Consider the following 25,651-nt stretch of genomic DNA (forward strand, 5'->3'; position numbering starts at 1 on the left):
CATCCCGCCCCCTTGACCTGTCCGTCCTCCCTGGACTGACCTATCCCTTCCCTAACTCCCCACCTACACTCACTTTTACTGGCTCCATCCCCGCCTCTTTGACCTGTCTGTCTCCTCTCCACCTATCTTCTCCTCTATCCATCTTCTATCCGCCTCCCCCTCTCTCCCTATTTATTTCAGAACCCCCTTCCCCTCCCCCATTTCTGAAGAAGGCCCTTTCCTGCTGCTCTGATGCTGCTTGGCCTGCTGTGTTCATCCAGCTCTACACCTTGTTATATCAGGGCCATTGGTTTTGTTTTTGAGTTCTGTTTCATTCAGAAGAACAGTTTCACTGTGGCAGAAAAGCAAATTAGTTTGCTAAATCTTCAAACTTGAGAATTTATGTCAAAGTTTAAGTTGTCAGACTGACCTAAGAACTAAAAAGGAATCTAGGTTATCAGAACTGGAAAAAGTCTCTAGGCATCAAATCTGGAACGGTTAACTAAGGAATTAAAAGAGTTAGGCTAGACGTGACTCTTGACTGAGATTGAGCGTCTGCCAAGGGTATTGCTGGGAAAAATGTTGAAACTTTGCTTTGTTCTTTATGTTAATATCTTTCAAAACTGTCATATATTAGATTTTTTTTCTGTCTAATAAATGTATGTTCTTTTGCTGAAGAATATTAAAGGCTTCATGTGAATATGTTCAGTGGCTAGGCACCACAGTAATCAACGGCAAAAATTAATATTTATGACCTATCAAGTCAATTTCATTCTTGGATCTGATTTGTCCAGTATTACCATCAGCTGGGATCATAACAATCAACTATATAACTGATCATTTATTTTGTCAGCTTAGCAGAAATGCCAATTAATTTAATCAAATTTTACTTTCCAGATTCTGATACCCACTAACTGACATTGTTGATATAGCATATTCTGGCACATTTTGCTTCATTTCATAACCTAGTAAAGATACAGAAAAATTGACTTTTCACTCGGATATTTAAATGTTATTATCGGAAGGATCATCGAGATCTAAAATGTACCATTTTAAACAAGTATATACAATGGCTGTTATAATGGCAATAATGATCTTTCAATTTTATATGTACTCCAAATTGACATGCAGATTTCTACTGTTTGCAACAGATACCTAAAGCTTTAACTCCTAGTGTCACAGAAAAAAATTTATTAAGAAATATTAGTACAACGCAGACTTTTCAATAAAACCTCATATAGAGTGCCTTTCATGACCCAAGATGTCCGATGCTTTACAACCAATGAACTACTTTTGAACATAGTCACTACTGTAATGAAAAGATCCAATTTTGAGAAATTTTGGGCCTGTGTCAAGATTTTTCACTCAAATTATCATATGCTCTTCAACTAGTCTTGTGTACCAGGTGACGGTGGGAAAATATAGAATCTTTTGCAGTTGTATTTACTGTCACTATGTCATCAGCTCCAAGAAGTATCATTGTAATTTTTGTTTAAATTTATGCGTCTGACCTGACATCCAAAGTAGAATGCGATGATTCAGAAAATGGAAACTTAACTATTCCACTCCAGAGATACATCAGAACCCTAACTTTGGAATTATGCGATAAAATTTCAGCAAAATGTATTTCATAATTAAATTATTAATGTAGCATAAAGTAACCTAACTGGAAACAACTGGTTGCTGGGGTGTTGGAGAAAGAAATCCTGAGTTTTTTTTCAGATGGATGAATTGAATGGGGCTGAATGATTTTTCGTGTCTTTATTCATATTTATAATCTTGCAGAGTAGATTACATGGATCTAAACAAAATATCCAATTGGAATATGGCTGATATATTGATCAAATTAAATAGATGAACTTGTTTGGTTGGCTTATGGTGACAGAGTTAGCATTAACATTCAAGGTTGATAAATGAGTTCAGGAACAAAAGTATGAAAAATTATTTTCAGAGAAATATTGTTCTTGGAAATTATTTGAAGAGGGCAGTTGAATGATTACAGCTTTCACAGCTTTGTAATAAGGTTTTAATTAGTGGGATAAAACAAAGAATTTCAAACCTTGGCAAAGGCTGCTGCCGTCATCTGAACTCTTCCTTCATCTGATGCATAGATCTTTAGATCATGCCGATATGTACTGTGTAATCGGAGCAAACCACAACCGGGAAACCCTGCATAATCTCCTGAAACAATACATAACATACACTGAAGAAAACAAGGGTGGAAGTGTAGAAGCATTAACTATTCAATCCTTTCCAAATGTTACTAATAGTCATGAAAAGAAAAAGCAGAATAATAAACTTTTAGGAAAAGGAAATGGGCAGCAAGTCAGAATTCTTGAGCTGAGGGCTTAATAATTGAAAATTCTCTTTTGATAATGAAGTAGAGGAAGCAATCTGGGATAGGAATTGTCTTTGGGGGTCTGGAACCTAATGTCAAAATCATTTTCAGGTTCTAACACTTCATCAATTGCTCTAATCACCTCTTTGCTCTAAGTTGAAAGCAAGTTGTTTGGAGGGTGGGTTAGCAGCCAACAAACAGTAGCAGACGCATGGTCTTGAAAGTGCAATTTAATTTAAAGAAATGGCAGCAGTCATCGCAGTCAAAGCCTGAGACCAATAGGAGATGGGGCAAAAGCCAGAATGCATGATAGGGCTGGTTTTCTGATGTAGCTCCTGAGGCTCTCTGTACAGCCATGTTACTAACAGCGTTAGAGACCATATTTTAAAGTCCAATCTCCACTGGGCACCTACTGTCACTAATTAACTGTCAAACCCACTCTCCTCTTGCTGAATCTCACTATTGTTCATTCAACAATTTAATGGTCATGGGTGCAATTGAAGATATTCTGCACCTGTAGGAATCCAGCAATGAAGCAAGATTCATCACCCTTCACGCCTGTGAAATTTTAAGTACAGCTCAATTCTGACTATGAATGACAAAGAAACACAGAGCTTTGGAGTAGAAGGAAATCATTTTGTCCCTCGAGCCTGATTCAGCCTTCAGTGTGATAATAGCTGATCTGGTTGTGGTCTCAGCTTCAGTTTCCTGTCCACGCATTACCCTCAACTCCTCTGTTTATCAAAAATGTAAAATTATTCATGGCTGGGTTAGGTAAAGATCCAGCCTCCACTAACCTTTGGGGGAAGAGAATTCCACACTCGAATGACCCTTTGAGAGAAAAGAAAATTCATCTTATCACTTCCTTAATAGGGAAACCTTCCATTCTTAAATGATGCCCTCTAGTTTAAGTCTCCCCACAGGAAGAAATCTTCTGAATATCCTCTGGAGATTCACCCTATCCAGTCCCTCTAGTTCTTATATGTTTCTGTAAGATTGCCTTTCATTTTTCCAAACTCTAATGGATACATATAAGCAAAATACTGCAGATTTAGTAAATGCCGGAGAAACTCAGCAGATTTGACAGCACCTGTGAAGAAAGAAACAGGGTTAACGTTGAGTTCAATATGACTCTTCTTGAAAACTCAATCATCCGCAGTCTTTTTTCCTGCCTTCCAAAGGAGAATTACACCAGGCTTGAAACATCAACTTGCTCTTTCTCCAAAGATGCTGCCAGACCAGCTGAGTTTTTCCAGCATTTTCTGTGTTTGTTTCCAATAGATATAAGTCTAACTTGTTCAGCCTTTCTTCATAGGAATAAGCCCTTTATTCCAGAAATAAATCAAATGAACCTTCTCTGAGCTGTTTCTAAAGTAATTGTACCTTTGTTCAAATAAAGGAGACCATAACTGTACACAGCATTCCAGAGGTGGTCTCAGTTCCCCGTACAGTTGCAGTAAAACTTCACTCCTTTTATATCCAATTTCCTTTGTAATAAATGACAATATTCCATTTGTTTTAGTTATCACTTAATGTACCTACATGCTAACTTTATGTGATTTATATCCAGGTCGTCCAGATCCCTCTGTACCACTAAGTTCTGCAATGTCTCTCCATTTAAATAGTGTACTGCTTTTCCATTCTTCTTGTCAAAGTGGACAACTTCCCATTTCCCTATGTTACACTACAAGTGGTAAATCTTTGCCCGTCACTTAATGTGTCCATAGTTTGCTGCAGATTCCCTACCTCCTCTCAACAGCTGACTATATCTTCATGTCATCAACAAATTTAACTGCCACAAATTTGGTTCCCTCATCAAGTCATTTAGGATATATTGTAAATAATGGAGGACCCAACAGTGATCCCTGTGGCACTTCAGAAGTTACACAGCTTTCCAACTTGAAAAAGGCCTATTTATTCCTATTCTCTACTTCCTGTTAGCTAACCAATCCTTTATCCATATTAATTTGTTACTCACTAATCCTTGTGCTCTTATCTTAAGCAGGGACATTTAAATGTCTTTTGAAACCCAAGTGCACCATATCTACTGGTTCTGCTCTATCCACCTTGAATGTTACATCAAAAATGTAATGCATTGGTTGAACATGATTTCTCTCTCTGAAATTCTCACTGGCTCCGTCTGACCACATCATGATTTTCAAAGTACTCCACTATAACCTCCATAGTAATGGATTATAGCACAGATATTAGGCCTATACAAGACAGGTATTAGGACTATGGTGTCCTGTTTCCAACGTTTCTTGAATAAAGATGTTACTTGTGCTAATTTTTAAACAGCTGGGAATTGCAAGATGCAACAGTGCTGACTATTTACAGACATTACCAAGATCCACTGCTGATCAGAGAAGGAGTCAGAAGCAAAGAAATTATTTAATAGCTACTAACAGGGCACGGAAAGCACTGCCGGAGTAAGAATTTCCTCAGCTATAAAACAAAACTTAAATCCAAATGCATAGATAAGTGCAATATCCTGTTTCACCAATTCTGACATGGTAGCTTTATTCTGCAAAAATACAAACGCTGCTGACAGTACAGCACTTATTGCCTTCCTACCATGTTTCTCACCTCTGCTTTCCTCATGTCTGATTCTTTGCGTCCACTCCTGCTCATTTTGTCCCTTATCATGGATCCCAATTTCTAAGTATGTAGATGAGTAGAGGAATAGGAAGGGTTTAGAAGGATACAGGCCAAATGCTGGCAAATGGGACTCGATCAGTTTAGGACATCTGGTTATTGCAGACAAGTTCGTCTGAAGGATCTGTTTCCATGCAGTATAACTCGAAGGCTCTCTAACTGTTGGGTCAGCACTCACTATACTTATTGGATCTCCCTCTGTTACCCCATGGGGCCTGAAGAGTTATGACACTCTCAATGGATCAAACGTGCACATATCATCTTTGTTCACCTAATGGCACCTGTACGCCAACTGTTGACTGCCTCTCTCAGTAATGTACCATTTGTACCTAATTGAGTGGCATGGCTGTGATTCACAAATCACTGTATTGCAGCCTTCTTCCACTTGTGTTGATTATTCTTGATCCATTGGGCAATCCCACAAAAATTACAAACTAGCCCTTTATGGCCTGACAAATTTGTAAAACAAGTTTGACTGGTCAATGAATCAGGCAGATTACAGCCACATGGTGGCAAAAACTCTGTTCCTGGTGTCAAAGGCCTGGGAGAGAATGACATATACCAGAATAGTTTGCTTGGGCAGAATGACCATGGAAAGTTTTGAACTCAAAGATAAAATACATAAAATTCGTTTTCAACATAGGAAGCCAACAGAACTTGTGTAATGGATGCTCAGAACTTTGACGAAGCTATAAAGTATTAGTTAAACAGGAACTTAGAGAGAAACCAGTGAGAACAACAACAGAAAAGTCAATCCTTGAAATGATGGAGGTACTGATGTAACATTTCACCAAAAGTGCAGGGAGGTAGAAATGTGATAGTAAACAAAACTGCAACTGTAAAAGTAGTCTTGAAAACAAATTTGAGATGGAACTGAAAATGTTTACTACAGCCTTCAAGTTCCCACTTACTTAAAACAAATATTTTAGATAGATTGATATATCAGATAAAATTCAGTTTCATCTGGAAAATAATTTGCATCACAATGCCTAGGTTTAAATAGAAGAATATTGCCCAAAGCATTTCAGCCTGTTAAACTCCAGAGTTCAGTTATTGCATGTTAATTGCATCATTTTGTCTTGGAAATAATGGTTGCATGAAGCCTATAATCACACAAAGGTTTGTCCCTGGAAACGAAACACTTTTAGGTCAGATGTTAGAAAAAAACAAAACCAGTTTGAAGCCTGAAATTCAGCAGTTCACGCTCTACCTGCCTTAAGAGGAATTCTTAAAAAAAACTTGGTTAGTGTGCTTTGCATCTTTATATTCTATCATACCTTAGGTTGTCAATTAATATTTTCATCTTCAGTGTCAAAAAAAAAAAAAATCGCTTATAAGTGTTACTAGCTTTCATGATTTTAGGGTTCCTGCTTCAAATAAATGTGGCATTGTGCAATCTAAAGGGTAAAAAGGCACAATTATGTTCAAACCTCAAAAACATACATGAGAATAATTTCCATTTGCCTTAGTGGGTTAGCCTATGGAAATTTCACTTTGCTGTGATTCATGGAGAGTTAAGACAATCTGAATTGTGTATAATTTTAAGAAAAATAATAATACTGGATTCAAAAGTGATTGAAAACACCAGGGCATAACTATCATATATGCCTATGTAAAAGTTGAATTTTTGAGACAGATTATTTTAATGCAAAAAGCTAAGAGGTAAATGTTCACATGAATATTATTCCTCAGGCGAAAAAAATGCCTTTACTTTCAACCAAAATACATCCTATACAGCTGTCAAAATAATCCACACGGTAATGGGGGAAGCAATGCTCATTCAAGCCATTTTTTGCCTGGTTCTCTCTGTTTTTAAGAGGCCTCCCCCAGCACCACACCCTGGGAGCGTTGGTGGGCCTGTGGATCCAATAACTTAATTGTTCAGGAGCCAGAGATCCAATATCTGCTCAGGAGCCAAAGGAGGAAAAGGATGGGCCATGCAGTTAGAAAATAACCCTGTTGGTTCCTATCCCTTCACTTCAAATTTCATGCAGGGACATTGCAAGTACCGATAAATACAATGGCCTTACTGGCAAGACCTGAGCCTCCCCTCCATAGGAAGGCAGAGGGCAATGGTTTAAGACACAAGGCTTGAGCATTCATTTATTCAATGTCTGCTGTGGAAGTTGACCACTGCATCCTGATTTCATGCCTGTTTGTTTGTCTTATCCAGTTGTCAACATCACCCACCTGAAAAGTGAAATGTACGTACATGCTTCCCTAAAAAACTAGGATTCACTTCTATGAAGATAAATGAAAAATTACTTTTAGGCCAAAGGTCACAGGTTGATTTTGCACAATATCAATGTTTACATGAACATACAGTAGATAGATATTAGACGTGAATATATTATGAAACACAAATGTTTTACCTTGTCCTCCTGGATACATGCACCTGAAAGCACGACCCAGTTCTTCAGCTTGGACCCTGCCTGCCGGAGTCAGTTCTCCACCCCACTTTAATACCAGCAGTAGTGAAGGCTCTTCTCTCTTATTGTCTGTTGATAATAATTAACTTTGAATTATTAGCAGGAAGAAAAAAAAACTTGCATTATGCAGCACCTTTTACAACTGTAGGCCATTCCAAAGCACTTTACAGTCAAGTACTTTAAGAGTGTATTCAGAGTAGTCAATTTGCACACAGCAAAGTACCGCAATACCAAAGTGAAAACTTTGTGTTGACATCATGATAGGAAGTTACATGTCTTGCAGCACTATCTGCACTTGTGGGAATTGTAATCTGGGTAGAACATACCTTCTCTCTAGCCTTTTAACAATATTTGTTCAGGGATAAATATTGTCAGACGACAATGTGAGCTTCCCTGCTCTTCTTAAAACACATAGGTTCCATATATCTGCCTGTGAAGTTAAACGAAACCAAAACACTTTGGCGCTTCTGCCAGTTGAAGTGGGGGTGGGGGGGGAATTGTGTTTCAAATTTACTGTATGCTTTTGAGGTGCAAGACTACAACTTCCAGGGTTTCAGACCAAATGCAGAGCACAGTGGGTGCCAGGCTGCCTGTGCTCAGTTGTTAGGTCCCATTTGATTGCTGCTTAGGGATGACAATGCAACCCCACCATGGGACCTGTAGAGATTGAGCAAACTGCTACTCAGGTGAGTGGGGTTTATGGTCACCAGAACACGTCCACACGACAGACTAGTCTGGGCTATGATACCTGAAGGGTAGCACTGCGAGTTACAGAACAGTTGTGAGATCTCAAGGCTGAAGGGTAGGGATCCGATCAGCATAGATAAGATTTTGAGGCTCAGAAAGCCTGAGAGGGGCAACAGCAAAATTTCAGAGCTGTTTGAAACAGCAAGACTCCAGGCTATTTAAAAAGGAGTTGGTAGCTCAGTGAAAATAAAGACATTGCCCGGTCATAGCAGGCATCGGGTAAAGTCAGTGAGAAGTGTTGTTAGCTCGGGAAAGGTGAAGTGATTGTCTGTGTGCAGCTGGAACACAGAGTCCATGAGCAGTATTTCTCTGCCCAGTGTAGCTAGAGAGCTGGGATTGCAATGGTAATATAAGGCTGATCCCCAGCATCTTAAACCCTGGCAGAGTGTCGTCTCTGGAGGAGACAGCTAGCAGGTAGGAGGTGTGCAGACAGTGGGGTACCCTTAGTTTGAGTTTTGTTGCCTGACAACTCATTGCAGGCATAAGCAATGAGAGGATCTTCAAGACAAATTGGTGCTGCTGTTGAAGAGAAATCAGAAGCCGATTTGTCCTCAAATGAGGGGAAATTATACATTGCGAATGGTGTCATAGATCAATGTCACTGGACCAGTGATTCAAAAGCCCAGGCTAAAGTTCTGGGAACATAGGTTGAATGGCAGCAGGTGGAATTTATCTAAATCTGGAACTGAAAGCAAGTCACAGTAATGACATTGAGACTATCATCAATTGTAAAGACCTGTCTGGTTCACAAATATATCGTAGAGAAGGAAATAGGGCGGCACAGTGACTCAGTAGTTAGCAATGCTGCCTCACAGCATCAGGGACCTGGGTTCGTTCTAGCCGCAGGCAACTGTCTGTGTGGAGTTTGAACATTCTCCTTGTGTCTGCGTGGGCTTTCTCCCACAGTCCAAAGATGTGCAGGTTAGGTGAATTGGCCATACTAAATGGCCCATAGTGTCCAGGGATGTGCAGACTAGGTGGGTTGGCCATGGGAAATGCAGATTTACAGGGAGAGGGTGAGGGGGTGGAGGTGGGTCTGGGTGGGATGTTGTTCAGAGGGACAAAATGGCCTACTTCCACACTGCAAGGATTCTACGAAATCTATCAATCCAACCTGGTTTAGTGTACGTGGCTCAAGCCTCTTAGCAATGCAGCCAACTCTTAACTTCCCTCAGTTCAAGAACAATTATGCAAGGTTAATAATTTCTAGCAATACCCATATGACAAGGTGGAGTAAAGACAATATATATCCCTTGAGAGAAAGACAAGCTTTGAAGGAGTTTGTGATTCTGATATTTGGGTGGACTGCTGAGAAAATGTATGGGATGTCTTGGTTGTATCTTGGCATGCAGCTTTTGGTCGATCACTGCATGCCAATTAATTCATGTGTGACGTTTTAATTCTGGAACCTACAGTAAAGGATATAAAGTATTGTCTGTTTGCTTTTTTTGACTCTTCAATAGTAAAGATTCTTCTGTTTGTTTAAGACCGAAATCTTGTGGCTTTATTCTCTTAGTAAGCAACTGGGATTTCAAATGTTTTCTACTTTTGTTGTAAAGTTATTGATCCTTAGATAGCTTATAACAGTGCAGCAGTCATTTAATAGTCCAGATTACACACACAAGACTCCGGGTGGAAAACAAACACACAACTTTCTGACTCGGAATTGACCCTTAGCCAAAGCTGACACTTAAACCTCCACCATTTAAGCACCATGTTATATAGTACTTATACAACTGGAAATCTAAGTGATGAAACAGAGGCTGAAACAAAAACAAAAATCATACCCAACAATTTGAAATTAGTGCTTACCAAGTTGGTAGGGGCTTCAATTTTGAAAATGAATTTTGTCAGGTTGATAATTATAGTTATACAACTATTATGAAATGCTGTCTAAAGTAAATTGCTCCAACAAATGTAGTAGTCGTAATAAAAAGAAATGAAAGCTCAGTAACTGAGCAATGCCAGTTTAACAACTTACAAAATCCAAAAAGAAATTAAGGAAAAAAAACAGGCATAAGAAAACATACCATCTTCTTCACTTGAGGTCTTTGTACATCCAAGAGGTAGGTACGTCAACTGAACTTTACGATTTATTCCAGAAAAATGCCCATACCTGTTAAGATAATTGCAAATATAGTTGATTTCTTAGGAAGCAGCTAAAATATGCACACTATATAACAATATCTGTAAATACAGCAGCATTAACGGAAGAAAATGTCCTAAAGTGCTTCACAAAAACACATTCAAGTAAAAATTGGCACTAATCTGAAGAATTAAAAAGAAATACTCTTACTTTGAAAAAGGGACCCATAATAAAAGGTCATAATCTAAATATTAGAGCAAGATCCCCTATGATTAAAATCAGCATGCATTTTTTGCACATAAAGAGAAATCTGGCATGGTCTCCTCAAAGTCCGTGGATCAACTGAAAGTTTTGAGGCAAGTCAATAGGTTTTTGTCCAGGAAGGGTCCTAAGGGATCTAGAGCAAAGCCAAGCAAATTAGGTTGAGGTACAGTTCAGTTATGATTTTGTTAAAAGATGAAATTGGCTTGGGGAGCTGAAAATCTTTCTTCTACTCTTACATCTTAAACTCTCAAACTGAAACAACTGCGGGCAGGTGAGAAATCCAAAATAAGCAAATCTGCAGAATTAAGTTTTTTCTACAGAAATCAGCAATGTTTCTACTAGGTATATGCTATCTGCAAAATCAACATGATAAATAGAATAACTTCCATAAAAATAAGTCAAGCAACTACTATTTATCTTGCAGCTGCTTTCTTGTTAACTTTTTTTTTGCTTTTTGCTAGTTCTTCACTGGTGACTAGCTCTCGATTAGTGGCTTCACTGCCGGTTAGGGCAATATTTAGGACTATCACCTTTATTCATCTAAGTGTTTTCTGACAACTTTGAAAGACACCCCTGAATGGTTCTGTGCAGGCACACTTTGTGAAACGTTCTGTTAATTAACAAAAAGGTAGTATTTTTAAAAATCAGCACAACACATAAAAGCGATCGTGACAGAATCATGTCTCTGTCAGCATCGGGAGGGGTACTGCAAACAGACGTTTGTTAATGCGTACTTCTGAGAGTATCAACCAATTGTATTTGAGACACTTCAAATGCACCACAGAAGCAAGTATTTTAAGCTCAGAAAATGGATACTGTTGAAATAATTATGTTTAAAATGATCCATAACAATTTAACGAAGATAGCACGTACAGTTCTATTCTAGGTCATAGGCCTGAACGTAATGATGGCTAAAATACTGAAGTTTCACTTGTCGATTTAAATTTGGTTCAGGCTGATGAGGTAAACATTGCTGATTCACTGACTGAAAGTTTCATTATGAAATTATTTTGGGCAATCTTGATCAGAGAAAAAATTTGCAGCCTATTTGCACGAAATAAATATGGAGAACCAATAGGGTGGCAAGTGACAAAGAAGCATCAAGTGTCATATTTCAAACCTGGGTAGGAGTTGGTGAGATGGTAATGTAACTGAATGAGTATCCCAGTGCCTCAAGCAACTGTTCGACATAGAAGATTCTTAGGAGACTTCACAGATAGATACAGTGAGATTGTTTCCCATTCTGGGAAAGTCTAAGGCCAGAATCTCAAAAAGAAGTTGTCATTTAAGACAGGGATGAGGAGGAATTTCTTCTCAGAAGGTTGTGAATCCATTGAATTCTTTACCACAAAGGGCTGCTAAGGCTGGGTTATTGAGTATATTCAAACCTAAGATAGTCAGATCTTTAATCAGCAAGGGAATCAATGGCTATGGGGAAATGGCAGGATAATGAAGTTGAGGATTATCAGATTTAAACAGCGAGACAGATTAAACAGCGAGACTTTGGGAACTGAATGTGTTTGTATACAAAATCAAATAGTGACTCCTCCAAATTGCCAATCCAGAGTTCTGCATATAGCATTGGCATCAGCAACCAGATCACGGTACTGACTTACAGTTAAGCAAGTTATTACTGCACACAGAACACAGGGTCCTGTCTGCTGGGAAGAAAAGTTAGAGGGTACACTCCTATCAGGATGTGTCAATATAAAGCTGAAAATTAAAATAAATGTAAAATGAACCCATGGATAGCTCTGACATAATTAAGAGACTCAAGAGGAAGGGAAATATGTTAGTGAATCTACTATTTTTAAGTTATATGGTTTATTGTATCATTAAGGTTTAAAGTAGCACAAAGCAGTGTTGAGGAGAGCAGTAATTTATAAAAAAAAATTCAGTAATTAAGAAAACATTTAATTAGAAACTTAGGGAGTGCCAGGAAGGAATGACTGCTGAGTGGCTTATAAAATATGACAAGTGAGAGTGTAACATAGGCAGAGTTTGAATCATGAGAAATGGGAGAACCATATCTAAGTATACCTCTGAGCCACATTTCCTGATGGAGGACTACATGGCTGTTCCTTTACTGGTTCTGGGTTAAAATCCCAAATTTTGTTTTAAGTCCACTCACTTGCTCATCCAGCATTTACTACTCCTCCCCAGTTACCTTCTTAGAAGGTGTTGGTGAGCTACGTTCTTGAACCGCTGCAGTCCATTTGCTGTAGCAGACTTGCGCTGCCATTGACAGAATTCCGAAATTTTGACTCAGCAACACTGAAGTAATGACAATATATTTCCAACGTGAGTGGTTTGGACGGGAACTTGCAGGTGTGGTATTTCCACGTATCTGTCGCACTTGTCCTTCAAGATGGAAGCTGCTTGCTAAGGAACCTGGTGAATCTCTGCAATGCATCTTATCATTGATCCACACTGCTGCTACTGAGTGTTGACTATAGACAGAGTAAATGTTTCTGGATGTGGTGGCACTCAAGCAAGCTGCTTTGGCCTGAACGGTGTCAAGCTTTGAGTGTTGTTGGAGCTGAACTCAGCCAGGCAAGTGGGGAGAATTCCTTCACAATCCTTACAGGCTTTGAGGAATCAGGTGGATGACTTACTGGCTGCAGTATTACTGACCTCTGACCCACTCTTGCAGCCATAACATTTATATGGCTAATCCAGATCAGTTTCTAGTGAATGGTAAACACGAGGAGATTGATAATGGGTGAAATCCAGTGATTGCGACACCATTGAATATCAAGGAACAATGGTTAGATTCTTTCATTGGAGATAATCATTGCCCAGTATTTTCATGGTGCAAATGTTACTTGCCCAAGCATGGATATTGACATAGATTGCTCGGGCAACTGCTATGTCAAGAATGTTTCTCTCGTATCACATCTGGAATTCAGCTCTTTTGTTTGTGTTTGAATCAAAGCTATAATAAGGTCAGGAGCTGAGTAGCTGGCAGAACACAAACCGGGCGTCAGTAAGCAGGGTACTGCTGATAGCATGTTGATAACACTTTCCATAATGTTACTGATGATCAAGAGTTGCGCCAGTAATTGGCCAAGTAGGATTTGTCCTGCATTGTGTGTATAAGACATACCTGAACAATTTTCCACACCTTAAAGGTAGATGCCAGTGTCATAGCTGTGCTGGAACAGTTTGCCTTGGGGTATGGCAAGCCCTGAAGCAGATGTCTTCAGTACTATTACTGGAATGTCATCAGGCCCCATATCCTTTTCAATAACCAGTTCCTCCAACCATTTCTTGATATCATGTGGAGTGATTCAAATTGGCTAAAGACCAGCATCCATGATGCTGGAGAGATCTCCAGAGGAGGCCGAGATGGATGACCCACTCTGGATGAAGATTGCTGCAAATGTTTCAGCCTTGTCTTATGTAGTAATGTACTAGACTCCTCATTATTGATATCGTATTTGTGGACAGTCCTCCTCCTCAGAACTGCTTAATTGTCCACCACTATTCATGTCTCAATCTGGCAGGACTGCAGAGCTTAAGCCTGATCTGCTGGTTGTGGAATTACTTAGCTTTGTCTATCACCAGCTGCTTATGCTCTTTGGCACGCAAGAAGTCCTGTTGTATAACTTCACTAGGTTGACACCTCGTTTTTAGGCATGCTTTATGCTGCTCTTGAATGCCCTTCTGCAGTCTTCATTGAACCAGGGTTAATCCCCTGGCTTGACGGCAACGACGGAACAGGAGATATGCTAGATCATGAAGTTGCAGTTGTTTTGGAGTACAAGTCAGTTGCTGCTGATGGCCGCAGCACTTCATGGATGCCCAGTCTTGAGCTGTTAGATCTGTTCCAAGTCTAACTCATTTAGGACCCTGAAAGTGCTGCACAACTCAATGCAAAGTATTCTCAATGCGCAGGCAGAACTTTGTCTCCACAAGGACTGTGCAGTGGCCACGCCTACTGATACTGTTAAGGACTGATGCATCTCAGGAGACAAACTGGTGAGGATGAGGTCAAATATTTTTTTCACATTGTTTCCCTCGGAAACTACCACAGTCTACCAGCTGTGTCCTTTAGGGCTCGTTCAGCTCAATCTGTACTTTTGCTGCCGAGTCCCCTATCCAGAGTACATTCTGCGCCTCTGCCATACACTTAAAATATGGGACACTTTCCTTGATCAGTCACGGTATAGATTATAACGGCAGGGACGCTAGGATGGAGGTGTGAATGCATGGATGCATAATTTTAAGGTGAAAGGCAAGAAGTTGAGAAGGAATTTAGGGAAAGTTTTTTTTTCCACCCAGAAGGCGGTAGGAATCTGGACTGCACTGCCTCAAAGGTGGGAGGTGGGAATTCTCCTCACAATCTTTAAAAAGTTCTTGGATAAACACTTCAAATGTCAAAAGGCTATGGATCAAATGCTGGAAAGTAGGACAACTGTAGATTTAGAGTAGTCTGTTTGATGTAGGCTCAATGGGTCGAATGGACCCTTCTAAATTAAACGATTCTAATCAATGGTGCGGGGGACCACGTTGTTAATGGCAAACAGAGTAAAATAACTTGAAAGAGGAATGCCTGGTAGATACTAAGTTCTACTGGTTGTGCCATCTTTGTCCTGTGGGCGTCTATTGATCATGTTGGAAAAGGCAATAGAGTTCAGTGACCATCTCTTTATTGAAGCACAGGCACCTCAGTCCCCCATCTTTCTTAGGTTGGAGACAGGAGAAGTGTTCTCTGAAGACTCTTGTACAGCCTTCAATTGAGAGCTCCCACTCCACCTCTTACCTCTGCACATAGCTTCCCCTCAGTGATGTCTGTGATTCAATTCCTGTTCGGGCTAAACTTTGATGTTATCAGACTTTCTACTGATGGGCCTTTTCCTTTCTTTACTCTTTCATGGGGTCAGTGTAGCTGGCATGGCGAGTTTTTATTGCTGTTCCTTAATTGCCCTAATGAACTTGTTAATCCATGAGTGGGAAATCTAAAAGCCAACTATGCTGTTATGGATTTGGAGTCACACATTGAACAGATCAGGTTAGGATGGTAGATATGCTTCCCTAAAGGACGAGTGAACTAGATGTGTTTTTATAATAATCAATTATAGTGCTCATGGTTACCATTACTGAGATTAACTTTATATTCCAAATTTAACAAATTAAATTGTGAGATTTGAACTATTGTAGTCTAGTGGGATTATGACTCTGTAACAGTCTCCCTGATGGCTTCCAAATTCTCTAAACTCCACATAAATGTCCAGCAAAACTCATTCCTGATTCAAAGCATTTTTAGTCCTTCCACTCATTCTTCAGGGAATTCTATGTCCAGCACACTGCAACAGTGAAAGACAAGAAGCACCTTACTGAAAGTTCCAAGCTTACACCAAGCAGTGCAAATAGGGTTCCCTGCCAGTGTTTATGAGTCAGTGTATTCTAATACCAAGTGGCATTGTCATCTGCCAACTCTGAATGTTTGCAGCACATGCATGGTTATGTACATGCTAGCATTTTCTCAAACATGGAGGGCCACGTAGACAGAGCAATGCAGCAGCCATTTTGGCGTTAGACTATTGTGACACTGAAAGCAAAACCAAATTTTAAGGCTACAGAATCTAAGCCAAGAAGCACAAGATTCCAATCATGTGTAGCAAGTGGAAAAAGACTATGAATCGGGCTGAAAAAAATGTTTATTCTTCTTGAATGCACCAATGCAAATTCTTTTTGGTGACTTTTGTAGAAAACTATGGTCAAGTACTCTGACTTATGCAAATGCATGCATTTCAGATTTGAGTCTCAGTGAGGACTGTGACGGTACACCCTACACAGAAGCGAGGTATTTCTACTGCAACTTCCACATTTTGATGCTTAAATAGGCATGCAAATACCAAGCTTCTGTGTAACCACTTTGAGCATTATTAGTTTTCCTTTTATTCTCCGCACAAAATCCAGGTCTGTTACATTAAATGGAACACATTCTTTTGAACATTTCATATAATTAAATATACTGCTATATTTATATTGGAATATCTGTGATAATGGTACTCACATCTCAAGCACTGTTTTCAGTTGTTCAAGTTTTGATTTACTTTCTTCTATTTCTGAATCATTATTCTGGCCCAGTTCTGCCAAAAGATGCCTTGCAATATCCAATACTTCCTGAAAAGTCAGTGGAAAATATTTTAGAACCAGCTTCAGGTTGCAACTTTCACATGTACAGACATAACAAACATCATTTATATATGTTGCCATCCCTCCCTTTAATAATCCTATTTGTGTTAAACATTTTGTCCAATATTATTTGTCTACATCTATTCGATGATGTTAGCAGGATTTTCCCATTATTGTGATAGCCTATGATTAAACAGTTCCACGGTCCAATCAGCAAATGCTGGATTTAAATAAAATTGAGTGAAATGATTTTACAATTACAATGCGAAATTTGCTCTGAAATGAGTGTAAGAGTTACCCATATTTGAGGCAGCTTACTCTGCCAATCATCTGGAAGAACAATCAGAACAGGTAGAACAGGAATATATATTTAAGATACCCAATGCTGACAATGTGGAATTGGAAGTGGGACAATAATAATTGGAAAAAGGTTATATGTTTCTCATTCAATATTTTATTCAAAATGGCTTTCGGCAGATGCTAAAACTTTCCTGGAGCTGAAAAATATTACTCAAGTGATTTATAGAAAATAAGCAGGCTAGGCTATTGGACCATAAAACCATAAGATGTAGGTGCAAAAGTAGGCCACTTAACCTATTCAGTCTGTTGTGCCGTTCAACGAGATTATGGTTGACCCGATAATCTTCAACTCCACTTTCTTAGCTCTTTCCAAAAATTCTCGATTCTCTTACTGATCAAAATTCTGTCTACCTCAGCCCCGAATATACTTAAAGACCCAGTCTCAACAGGCTTCTCTGGCAAAGGATTCCACAAATTTAATCCCCTCAGCCTTCTGTGGTAAAGAATTCTGCAAATTCAATCCCCTCAGAGTAAGAAATTTCTCCTCGACGATGTTAAATATGTGACCCCTGACTGAATTATGCCCTGTCCCAGACGCTCACACAAGGGAGAACAACCTTCCACAACAGTGCTGCTGACATGGCTTGCTTCTTCTGTGACCATGGTTTCCAGCCCACTGTGGTTGACAGGGCCCTCACTCATGCTTCTGACCTTGCTCTTTCACATTACTCACAACAGCATGATCAGGTTCCCCTTGTCCTCACTCTTCATCCACCAGCCTCCACATTCAAAGGATCATTCTCCACCATTTCAGGCAACTTTAAAGTTTTGGCAAAGATCCGTAGCTCGGATTGTGGGTGAGGTTGTTGACTTGCTCACCAAGCTGGCTTGTTTTTGTCAGACATTTCGTCACCAAGCTAGGTGACATCATCAGCGGAGCCTCCGATGAAGCGATACTATTCTACTCCACTTGGAATTTATACCGTCCAGTCCGTTATGGTGAGTAGTGTCATTTCCGGTTTTCATCTGTATAGGTTTGTATATGGGGTCCAATTCTGTATGTTTGTTGATTGCATTACAGATGGAAAACCATGCCTCTAGGAATTCCCATGCGTGTCTATGTTTGGCTTGGGTTACTATGGTTACCTTGTCCCAGTTAAACTGATGGCCTTCATTGTGTGAGTGTACCGATATTAAGAAGAGTTCATCGTGCCGTTCTGCTGCTAGTTGATGTTCATGTATTCTGGCTAGTTTCCTTCCTGTCTGCCTGATGTAATGTTTGTTGCAGTCGTTGCATGATATTTTGTAAACCACGTCCGTTCTGCATGTTGTAGGAATGGGGTCTTTAATCCTTGTAAGCGTTTGTCGTAGAGTGGCTGTGGTCTTGTGGGCTACCATGATTCCTAGTGATCTTAGGAGTCTTGCTGTCAGTTCTGAGATAGTAGGAACTGCCGATGCTGGAGAATCTGAGATAACAAGTGTAGAGCTGGATGAACACCGAAGGTCTGAAGAAGGGTCCAGACCCAAAACATCAGCTTTCCTGCTCCTCTGATGCTGCCTGGCCTGCTGCGTTCATCCGGTTCTACACCTTGTTGTCAGTTCTGATATGTTCTTGATGTAGGGCAGTGTGGCCAGTGTGTTAGAGCGTACTGTGTCCTCCTGCTGTTGTCTGTTTAGTAGGCATCTGCGGATGAAGTTGCAGGGATATCTGTTTCTAGCGAGGATTTTGTATAGGTGCTCTTCCTCTTTCCTACATAGTTCCGGAGTGTTGCAGTGTGTTCTGGCCCATTTAAATGGTGTCCTAATGCAGCTTTGTTTGTGGACGTTGGGGTGGTTGCTGTGGAAGTTGAGGATTTGATCAGTGTGGAAGTTAAAGTTGAGTGTACGACCAACAGGGAGTTCCAAACCTCAGTATACAGAAAAGCAACCTATACTGATCAAATCCTCAACTCCCATAGCAACCACCCCAAAATCTACAAATGGTTCTCAAGAGAAAACAACCTGAGTTTTTCTAGCCTTTTCATATAGCTTATACCCCCTAATCTAGGCAACATCCTGGTAAAGCCTTCTGCACCCTCTCCAAGGTCTCCACATCCTTCCTGTAATGTGGCAACCAGAAATGAATGCAATACTCTAAATGTGGCCGAACCAAATTCTTATAAAGCTGCAAAATGACATCCTCACTCTTGTACTCAATAGCCTGACCAATAAAGGTAAGCATGCTTTTCGCCTTCTTTACCACCCTATCTACTTGCATGGCTACTTTCAGGGTGCTATGGACTTGAACTCCAAGATCCTTCTGCACATCGATGCTGTTCAGAGTCATGCCATTAACTGTATACTTATCCTTCACAATTGATCTCCCGAAGTGCAGCACCTCACACTTACCTAGATTAAATTCCATCTGCCATTTCTCTGTCCATGTCTGCAACTATCTATATCCCACACAACCTTCTATACTATCCACAACTCCACTGACCTTTGTATCATCTGCAAACTTAGTAACCCACCTATCTACATATTCATCCAAGTCATTTATGTATATATAGCACAGTACGGATCCCTGCAGAACGGCACTAGTCACAGACCTCCAGCCTGAAAAACACATTGCCACCAATATCCACTTGTCTTCTTTGGGCAAGCCCATGCATCTTAATCTTCTGGATGAGCCTACCATGAGGGACTTTTACGAAAGCCTTACTAAAATCCACGTAAACAACATCGACCGCTCTACCCTCATCAATTACCTTTGTCATCTCCTCAAAAAATTAAATCGAGTTAGTAAGAGATGACCTGCCCTGCACAAAGCCATACTGACTGTCCCTTATTAGCCCATGATATTCCAAATATGTGTAAATCCTATCCTTAAGAATTCTCTCCAATAGCATCACAACCACCGATGACAAATTTGCTGGTCTGTAGTTTTCTGGATTATCCATATTTCCATTCTTGAATAGAGGAACAAAAGCAGCTATTCTGTTGTCCTCCAGTTGCTAGTGAGGATACAAAGATCTTGTCAAGGCCCCAGAAATCTCCTCCTTTATGTCTCTTGATAACCTAGGGTTAATACATATTGTATATCATAGTGCCCACACCCTTCCATCCCCAACCCCTGAAGAGAAATTGAAGGTAGAATTAAAACAGATGTAATTAAGATAACAACACAGTTTATATTGGAAGAAGTGCAAAGCAAACTAGATCTCAATTCAGTTGAATTAGTGATAATTCACTGACAGGTAAAGTGACTAGAATACTTGAGAGAGAGAGAGGGGGGCGAGTGAGAGAGAGACGAGACGAGACGAGACGAGAGAGAGAGAGAGCGACAGAGAGGGACAAGAGAGAGAGACGAGACGAGACGAGACGAGATGAGAGAGAGAGACAGAGAGAGGGACAAGAGAGAGGGACGAGAGAGAGAGAAGGGGGGACGAGAGACAGAGAGAGAGGGACAGGGGCACGAGAGAGAGAGGGACAACAGAGAGAGAGAGAGACGAGAGAGAGAGAGAGAGGGACAAGAGAGGGAGAGAGAGAGGGACAAGAGAGGGAGAGAGAGAGAAAGAGGGTGGGACAGAGACACAAGAGAAAAAGAGGGTGGGACAGAGACACGAGAGAGAGGGAGAGAGTGATAGAGAGACGAGAGAGAAAAGGGACAGAGACACGAGGGAGAAGGACAGACAGGAGGAGATCCTGGAGGAATGCGAAGAGAGGGAGAGCACGCGAGTCAGAGAACGCACGAGAAACGTTATCTATGATTTTTCTTCACAGATGCTGCCAGACTTGCTGAGCTTTTTCAGCAACGTCTGTTTTTGTTCTTAAGCTAGAAACACTAGAACTGAAATAGTCACCTCCAACCCTCGATAGAATTCTGAGGAGGGAGTATCCGAATCCAACCCCAGACCTACCAGAAAGTTCTTCAAATTAATGCAAAGCGTCCCACAATTAGATGAACGGAACTTTGAGGCATTTTTCATTTCTCTTGAAAAGATAACTAAGCAGACAGGGTGGCCATAAGAAAGCTATACAATGTCTATGTAAAGCCAGTTGATTGGAAGAATTGAAGATGTTTATGTCATCAGCAGGATATTACAGATTATGGGTTAGTGAAAAACACTTTTCTTGATGGGTACAAGTTGTTCCCTGATGTTTATGGGCAGACATTGCAGAATATCTACAAGCAGCCTGGGCGGACTATTACAGAATTTGAGAGGGTAATGCAAAATAACTTGCGCTGTTGGATGTGAGCATTAAACTTGGAGATATATATACCACACACACCTTGATCAGGCTCGAAGGGAAATAATTCTCATGGAAGGATTTAGAAATATGCTCTATCCATCAGTAGGAACTTGCATAGAACACAACAAAGTTGCAACAGCAAGATAGGATCGTCCATTCAGACCAGAAAGGGAAGTGATAAAGCATAACATTCTAATGGTTTCCTGATTACTTGCTGTACCTGTATACTAACCTTCTATGATTCATGTATAGAACACGGACCTCTCTGCATCTGAGAATTTATGTTTTCACATTAAAAACTTAGTCTGTTCACCAGTTTTGCATTTTCACCAAATAAATTGTTATAATAAATTTTAAAAATTGCTGAAGAAACCTGGATGACGGAGCTATTTTAGTTTATTTTAGAAAAAGTACAAGATTGGACAAATCAGAAATGAGGTAAAACATTTAAATTTAAAAAGCAAAACAGAAAGTGCATCAGAATATTGTCCAAGCATCAAATGTTTGCTTACATTTAAGTGTAACACATTGAATCCTAGCTGTAGAAAGTAAAAATCAATCTATTACACAGCATGTCTTGTCCACACTCTCATTAGTGTATCAGGTCAGACAATAAGACGGTTGTGAGGGTATGGAGCCCATATCCACATTGCTTAATGTTATCAATACAGTTCTGCTTTCTTTTCTGTAATCCCCAATAATGGTACACTAAGAGTGCTATACTTCGAATTATACTCGAAAATTAGGAAGTAAAGACTTGCCTGTAGTTGTTTTGGCTTCTTTAACTTTATTTTTCCTGCTTTATATCCACTGTATTTTTCAAACAATTCAAAAAACCTATATTTTAATAAAAAGCAGAAAGTAGGGGTGGGGGAAGATGAAAAGGAAAAATATCAAAAGAATATTAAATATGTCTTTTCCAAACTCTCATTAGGAATATTCTGTTTCTGTTTTAACTGTGACAGATATCAAGGCACCAGGATAACATGATCTAGACAGGCAGGTCTGTGATACTTAAATGGGGTTTCTTGCTCATTATTTTGGCAGTAATTCGAAATAAATGCTTCCCGGTAAAATGGAGGGAAGCTGTTTGAAAGTCAGGAAACCTGACAAAATTAAATGCTCACAGCTGTTTTCTGATTGCTGCTGGGGATGTTTTGGTTAGATTACTTGTCACTCGACACACTAATATAGTTTGGAGATGTGAACATCAAGTACATCACAGCTGGTGGCATTATAGTTGCTTCAGATGCCTTTATCACCCGAGTTCCAATGAACAGCCAAAGCAGTAAGCATCTGTTGTGGAGGTGACTTGAAGTGGGTCACAGAGCATGAAGTAATAAAAACAAAGTACTGAAGACATTGGAGACCTAAAGTTAAAACAAAAGTCCTGTAGAAACTCAGCAGGTCTTGTAACATTTGTGGAGAGGGAAATAAATTTAACATTTTGAATCTGTATGTCTTTTCTTTGGAACTGAAGGACCTGGAAAATGATGGTCTATATACCCTTGACAAAAGGGAAAGAGGAGCAAGTGGAACAGAAGATAAGCATGCTCAAGGAAAAAGGCAAAAGGGAATTCTAAAGATTGTATGTGTGAGAAACAGGTGTTAACAGTTGGTATGAATAACAGAAAACAGATCAGCTTTGCTGAGAGCAAACCCAAGACATGGGATGGGGACGGGGTTGTAATAAAAATGGAAGACAGCATTTATGCTCCAAATTTATTGAACACAATGCTGAGTCCTGAAAGCTGTAAAGTGCCCAGGCAGAAAATGAGGTGCTGTTCCTCCAGTTTTCACTGGGCTTTGCTGGAGTGTTACAGTAGGCATTTTTCTCATGCTAATATGTCTACCCTAGGTCTGCTCAGTTTCTGCAGCACTTTGTTTTCATTTTAGTAATAGAGTAGACAAGTTCATAGAAGCCACTACTGATCAAACAGGTGCATACAGCTTCTTTGATCACCAAGGGCATAGCCTCAGGATTCCTCAAAGTGCTTTACAGCCAATGACGTAAAGTGGCAAAGCACTATACTTTTTAAGTGTTACCACTGCGGTGTTGAAATTTGTACAAAGTCCCACAGACCCACTGTAAAGTGATCAGATAAATCTGTCTTAGTGACATTTGTTAAAAGAGACGCATTGGCTTGGATGCCAAGGAGAACATCCATACTTTTATTTGCATAGTGTCATGGAATCATTCACTTCCACCCAAAAGGGCAATGTAGCCTCATTTAACATCACATTGAAAATTACATTTCAACAGTGCAGCACACTTCCTGCTGTGCAAGAAAAGTGCAAGCCTGTATTTTATGCTCATACTACTGTAGTTGGGCACCATCCTCTAATTCAGACAGGAGTCTGTTATAAATTATGCCACATTAGATAAACACTACATAAGATAAGTCTAGAGACATTGTTCAGTAATCACCAGCAAGGATCTCTATGGTGATCCATCAGCCATAATCTAGAATGCTGAAGCAGACTCAAGGGGAAAAATGAACTGCTCCTGTTCCTAGGTTCCCATGATAATTATGGTGTATGTACTGTGTTCCACATAAGATTGGGTGACACGGGGATTAGAACTGGAGGAAGAAATCACCTACTACCCATCACCTAATGAACATTCAAATGGAGTGCAAAAGCAGAGGAGCCTAAAGATGAAGTCTCTAACACCAAACTAGCTCATTGGACCACAACTTGGAATGTTAGTAGTGTCTTAATTGTGAGACAATTCAATTAGTCACACACAATGGACAAATTAAGTATCAGACGTTCTGTGCTTTTTCCCCAATGACACAAGCAGCTCTTTCAGCCATCACCATCCATTATAAATGTACCAAAGTGCTTTCAATCAAGTTTTCTCTTCATGTTCATTATTAAACAAGTGTCAACCTGAACTCAGTTGCCTGTCAAAAATGGCACACAGTAACACATTTTTTGTGGAAAAAAACCAACAAAATGAAATTTGCTAACATAAACCTTTAATAAGTATCAATTGATATATCTTTAGTGGATTACAAAGTTTTCTGAGTTGTTTGCAAATACAGAACTTGAATATTGCTCAAAAGAGGCATGGAGCCAAAGCCTTTTGCCTTGCATGCATCAGGAGAATGGTAAGAATGTCAAAACAAAAAAATAGAAATAGCTGGAAAAACTCAGCAGGTCTAGCAGCACCCGAGGAAGGGTCACTGGACCTGAAATGTTAACTCTGCTTTCTTTCCACAGATGCTGTTGGACCTGTTGCGTTTTTCCAGCTATTTCCATTTTTGTTTCTGATTTCCAGCATTTGTAGTTACAGGGTCAGAGTCAGAGCCGCACAGTACGGAAGCAGACCCTTTGGTCCAACTCATCCGCACTGACCTGACATCCCAATCTGACCTAGTTCCATTTGCTAGTATCTCTCTAAATCCATCCTATTCATATACGCATCCAGATGCCTTTTAAATGTTGTAATTGTAACTGCCTCCACCAATTCCTCTGGTAGATTATTCCATACACACACCGACCTCTGCGTGAAAAAGTTGCCCCTCAAGTCCCTTTTAAAATCTTTCCCCTCTGGTCTTAAACCAACGCCCTCTAGTTTTGGATTCCCATATGCTGGGGAAAAGACATTGAGACTATTCACCCTATCCACGCCCCTCATGATTTTATAAACCTCTATAAGGTCACTCCTTAGCCTCCAATGCTCCAGGGAAAAAAGCCCGAACCTATTCAGACTCTCCCTATAACTTACTAAGACTGCAAGAAACTAGACAGTCGTGAACACAGCCCAGTCCATCATGCGAACCAGCCTTCTATACAGTGACTCCATCTATACTTCCTGCAGCCTCAATAAAGGCAACCAACATAATCAAAGACCTTTCTCACCCTAGTTATACTCTCTTCCACCGCGCAGAAGATACAAAAGCTTGAATACATGTACAAATAGATTTAAGAATTATCACACTTTTGAACAGACCTCTCAAATGTTAACGTTCATCTCTCTCTCTCTCTCTGCACCTTTCTGCAGCTGTAACACTGTATCTGGCATGCTGTTTTGCTACCTAATGCACTTTGTATGGTATGATCTGCACACAGAACACGTAAAACAACACTTTTCATTGTATCTCGGTACATATAACAACAATAAATCAAATGAAATCATTTCCTCCAGTCTTGGATACACCCTTGTAAATCTTTTCTGCACCCTCTCAAGTTTAACAACATCCTTCCTATAGAAGAGCAACCAGAATTGTATGCAGTATTCTAAAAGTGGCCTCACCAATGTCCTGTGCAGCTACATCATGACCCCTATACTCAATGTTCTGACCAATGAAGGCAAGCATAACAAACCACCTGTCGACCCGTGACTCCACTTTCAAGGAACTATGCACCTGAACCCTATGTCTCTCTGTTCGACAACACTTCCCTGCAGTCTACCATTAACTGCATAAGTCCTGCCCTAAGCTGTCTTACCAAAATGCAACACATCACATT

General features: G+C 40.0%; 1 protein-coding gene across 1 annotated transcript in view; it reads right to left on the reverse strand.

Moving 5' to 3' along the window:
- ppip5k2 (diphosphoinositol pentakisphosphate kinase 2) overlaps window positions 1-25,651 on the reverse strand; it is a 198,270-nt gene that overhangs the window by 119,131 nt on the left and 53,488 nt on the right. The window contains exons 12-16 of the mRNA XM_048593691.1: window positions 21,937-22,012; window positions 16,521-16,630; window positions 10,179-10,264; window positions 7,345-7,470; window positions 2,039-2,160 (exon numbers count right to left, since the gene is read on the reverse strand). Coding sequence (XP_048449648.1) covers window positions 2,039-2,160; window positions 7,345-7,470; window positions 10,179-10,264; window positions 16,521-16,630; window positions 21,937-22,012 — 520 coding nt within the window. The remainder of the gene's footprint in view (window positions 1-2,038; window positions 2,161-7,344; window positions 7,471-10,178; window positions 10,265-16,520; window positions 16,631-21,936; window positions 22,013-25,651) is intronic.

The sequence above is a fragment of the Rhincodon typus genome, chromosome 3 (assembly GCF_021869965.1).
Source record: "Rhincodon typus isolate 14 chromosome 3, sRhiTyp1.1, whole genome shotgun sequence".
Lineage (NCBI taxonomy): Eukaryota > Metazoa > Chordata > Chondrichthyes > Orectolobiformes > Rhincodontidae > Rhincodon > Rhincodon typus.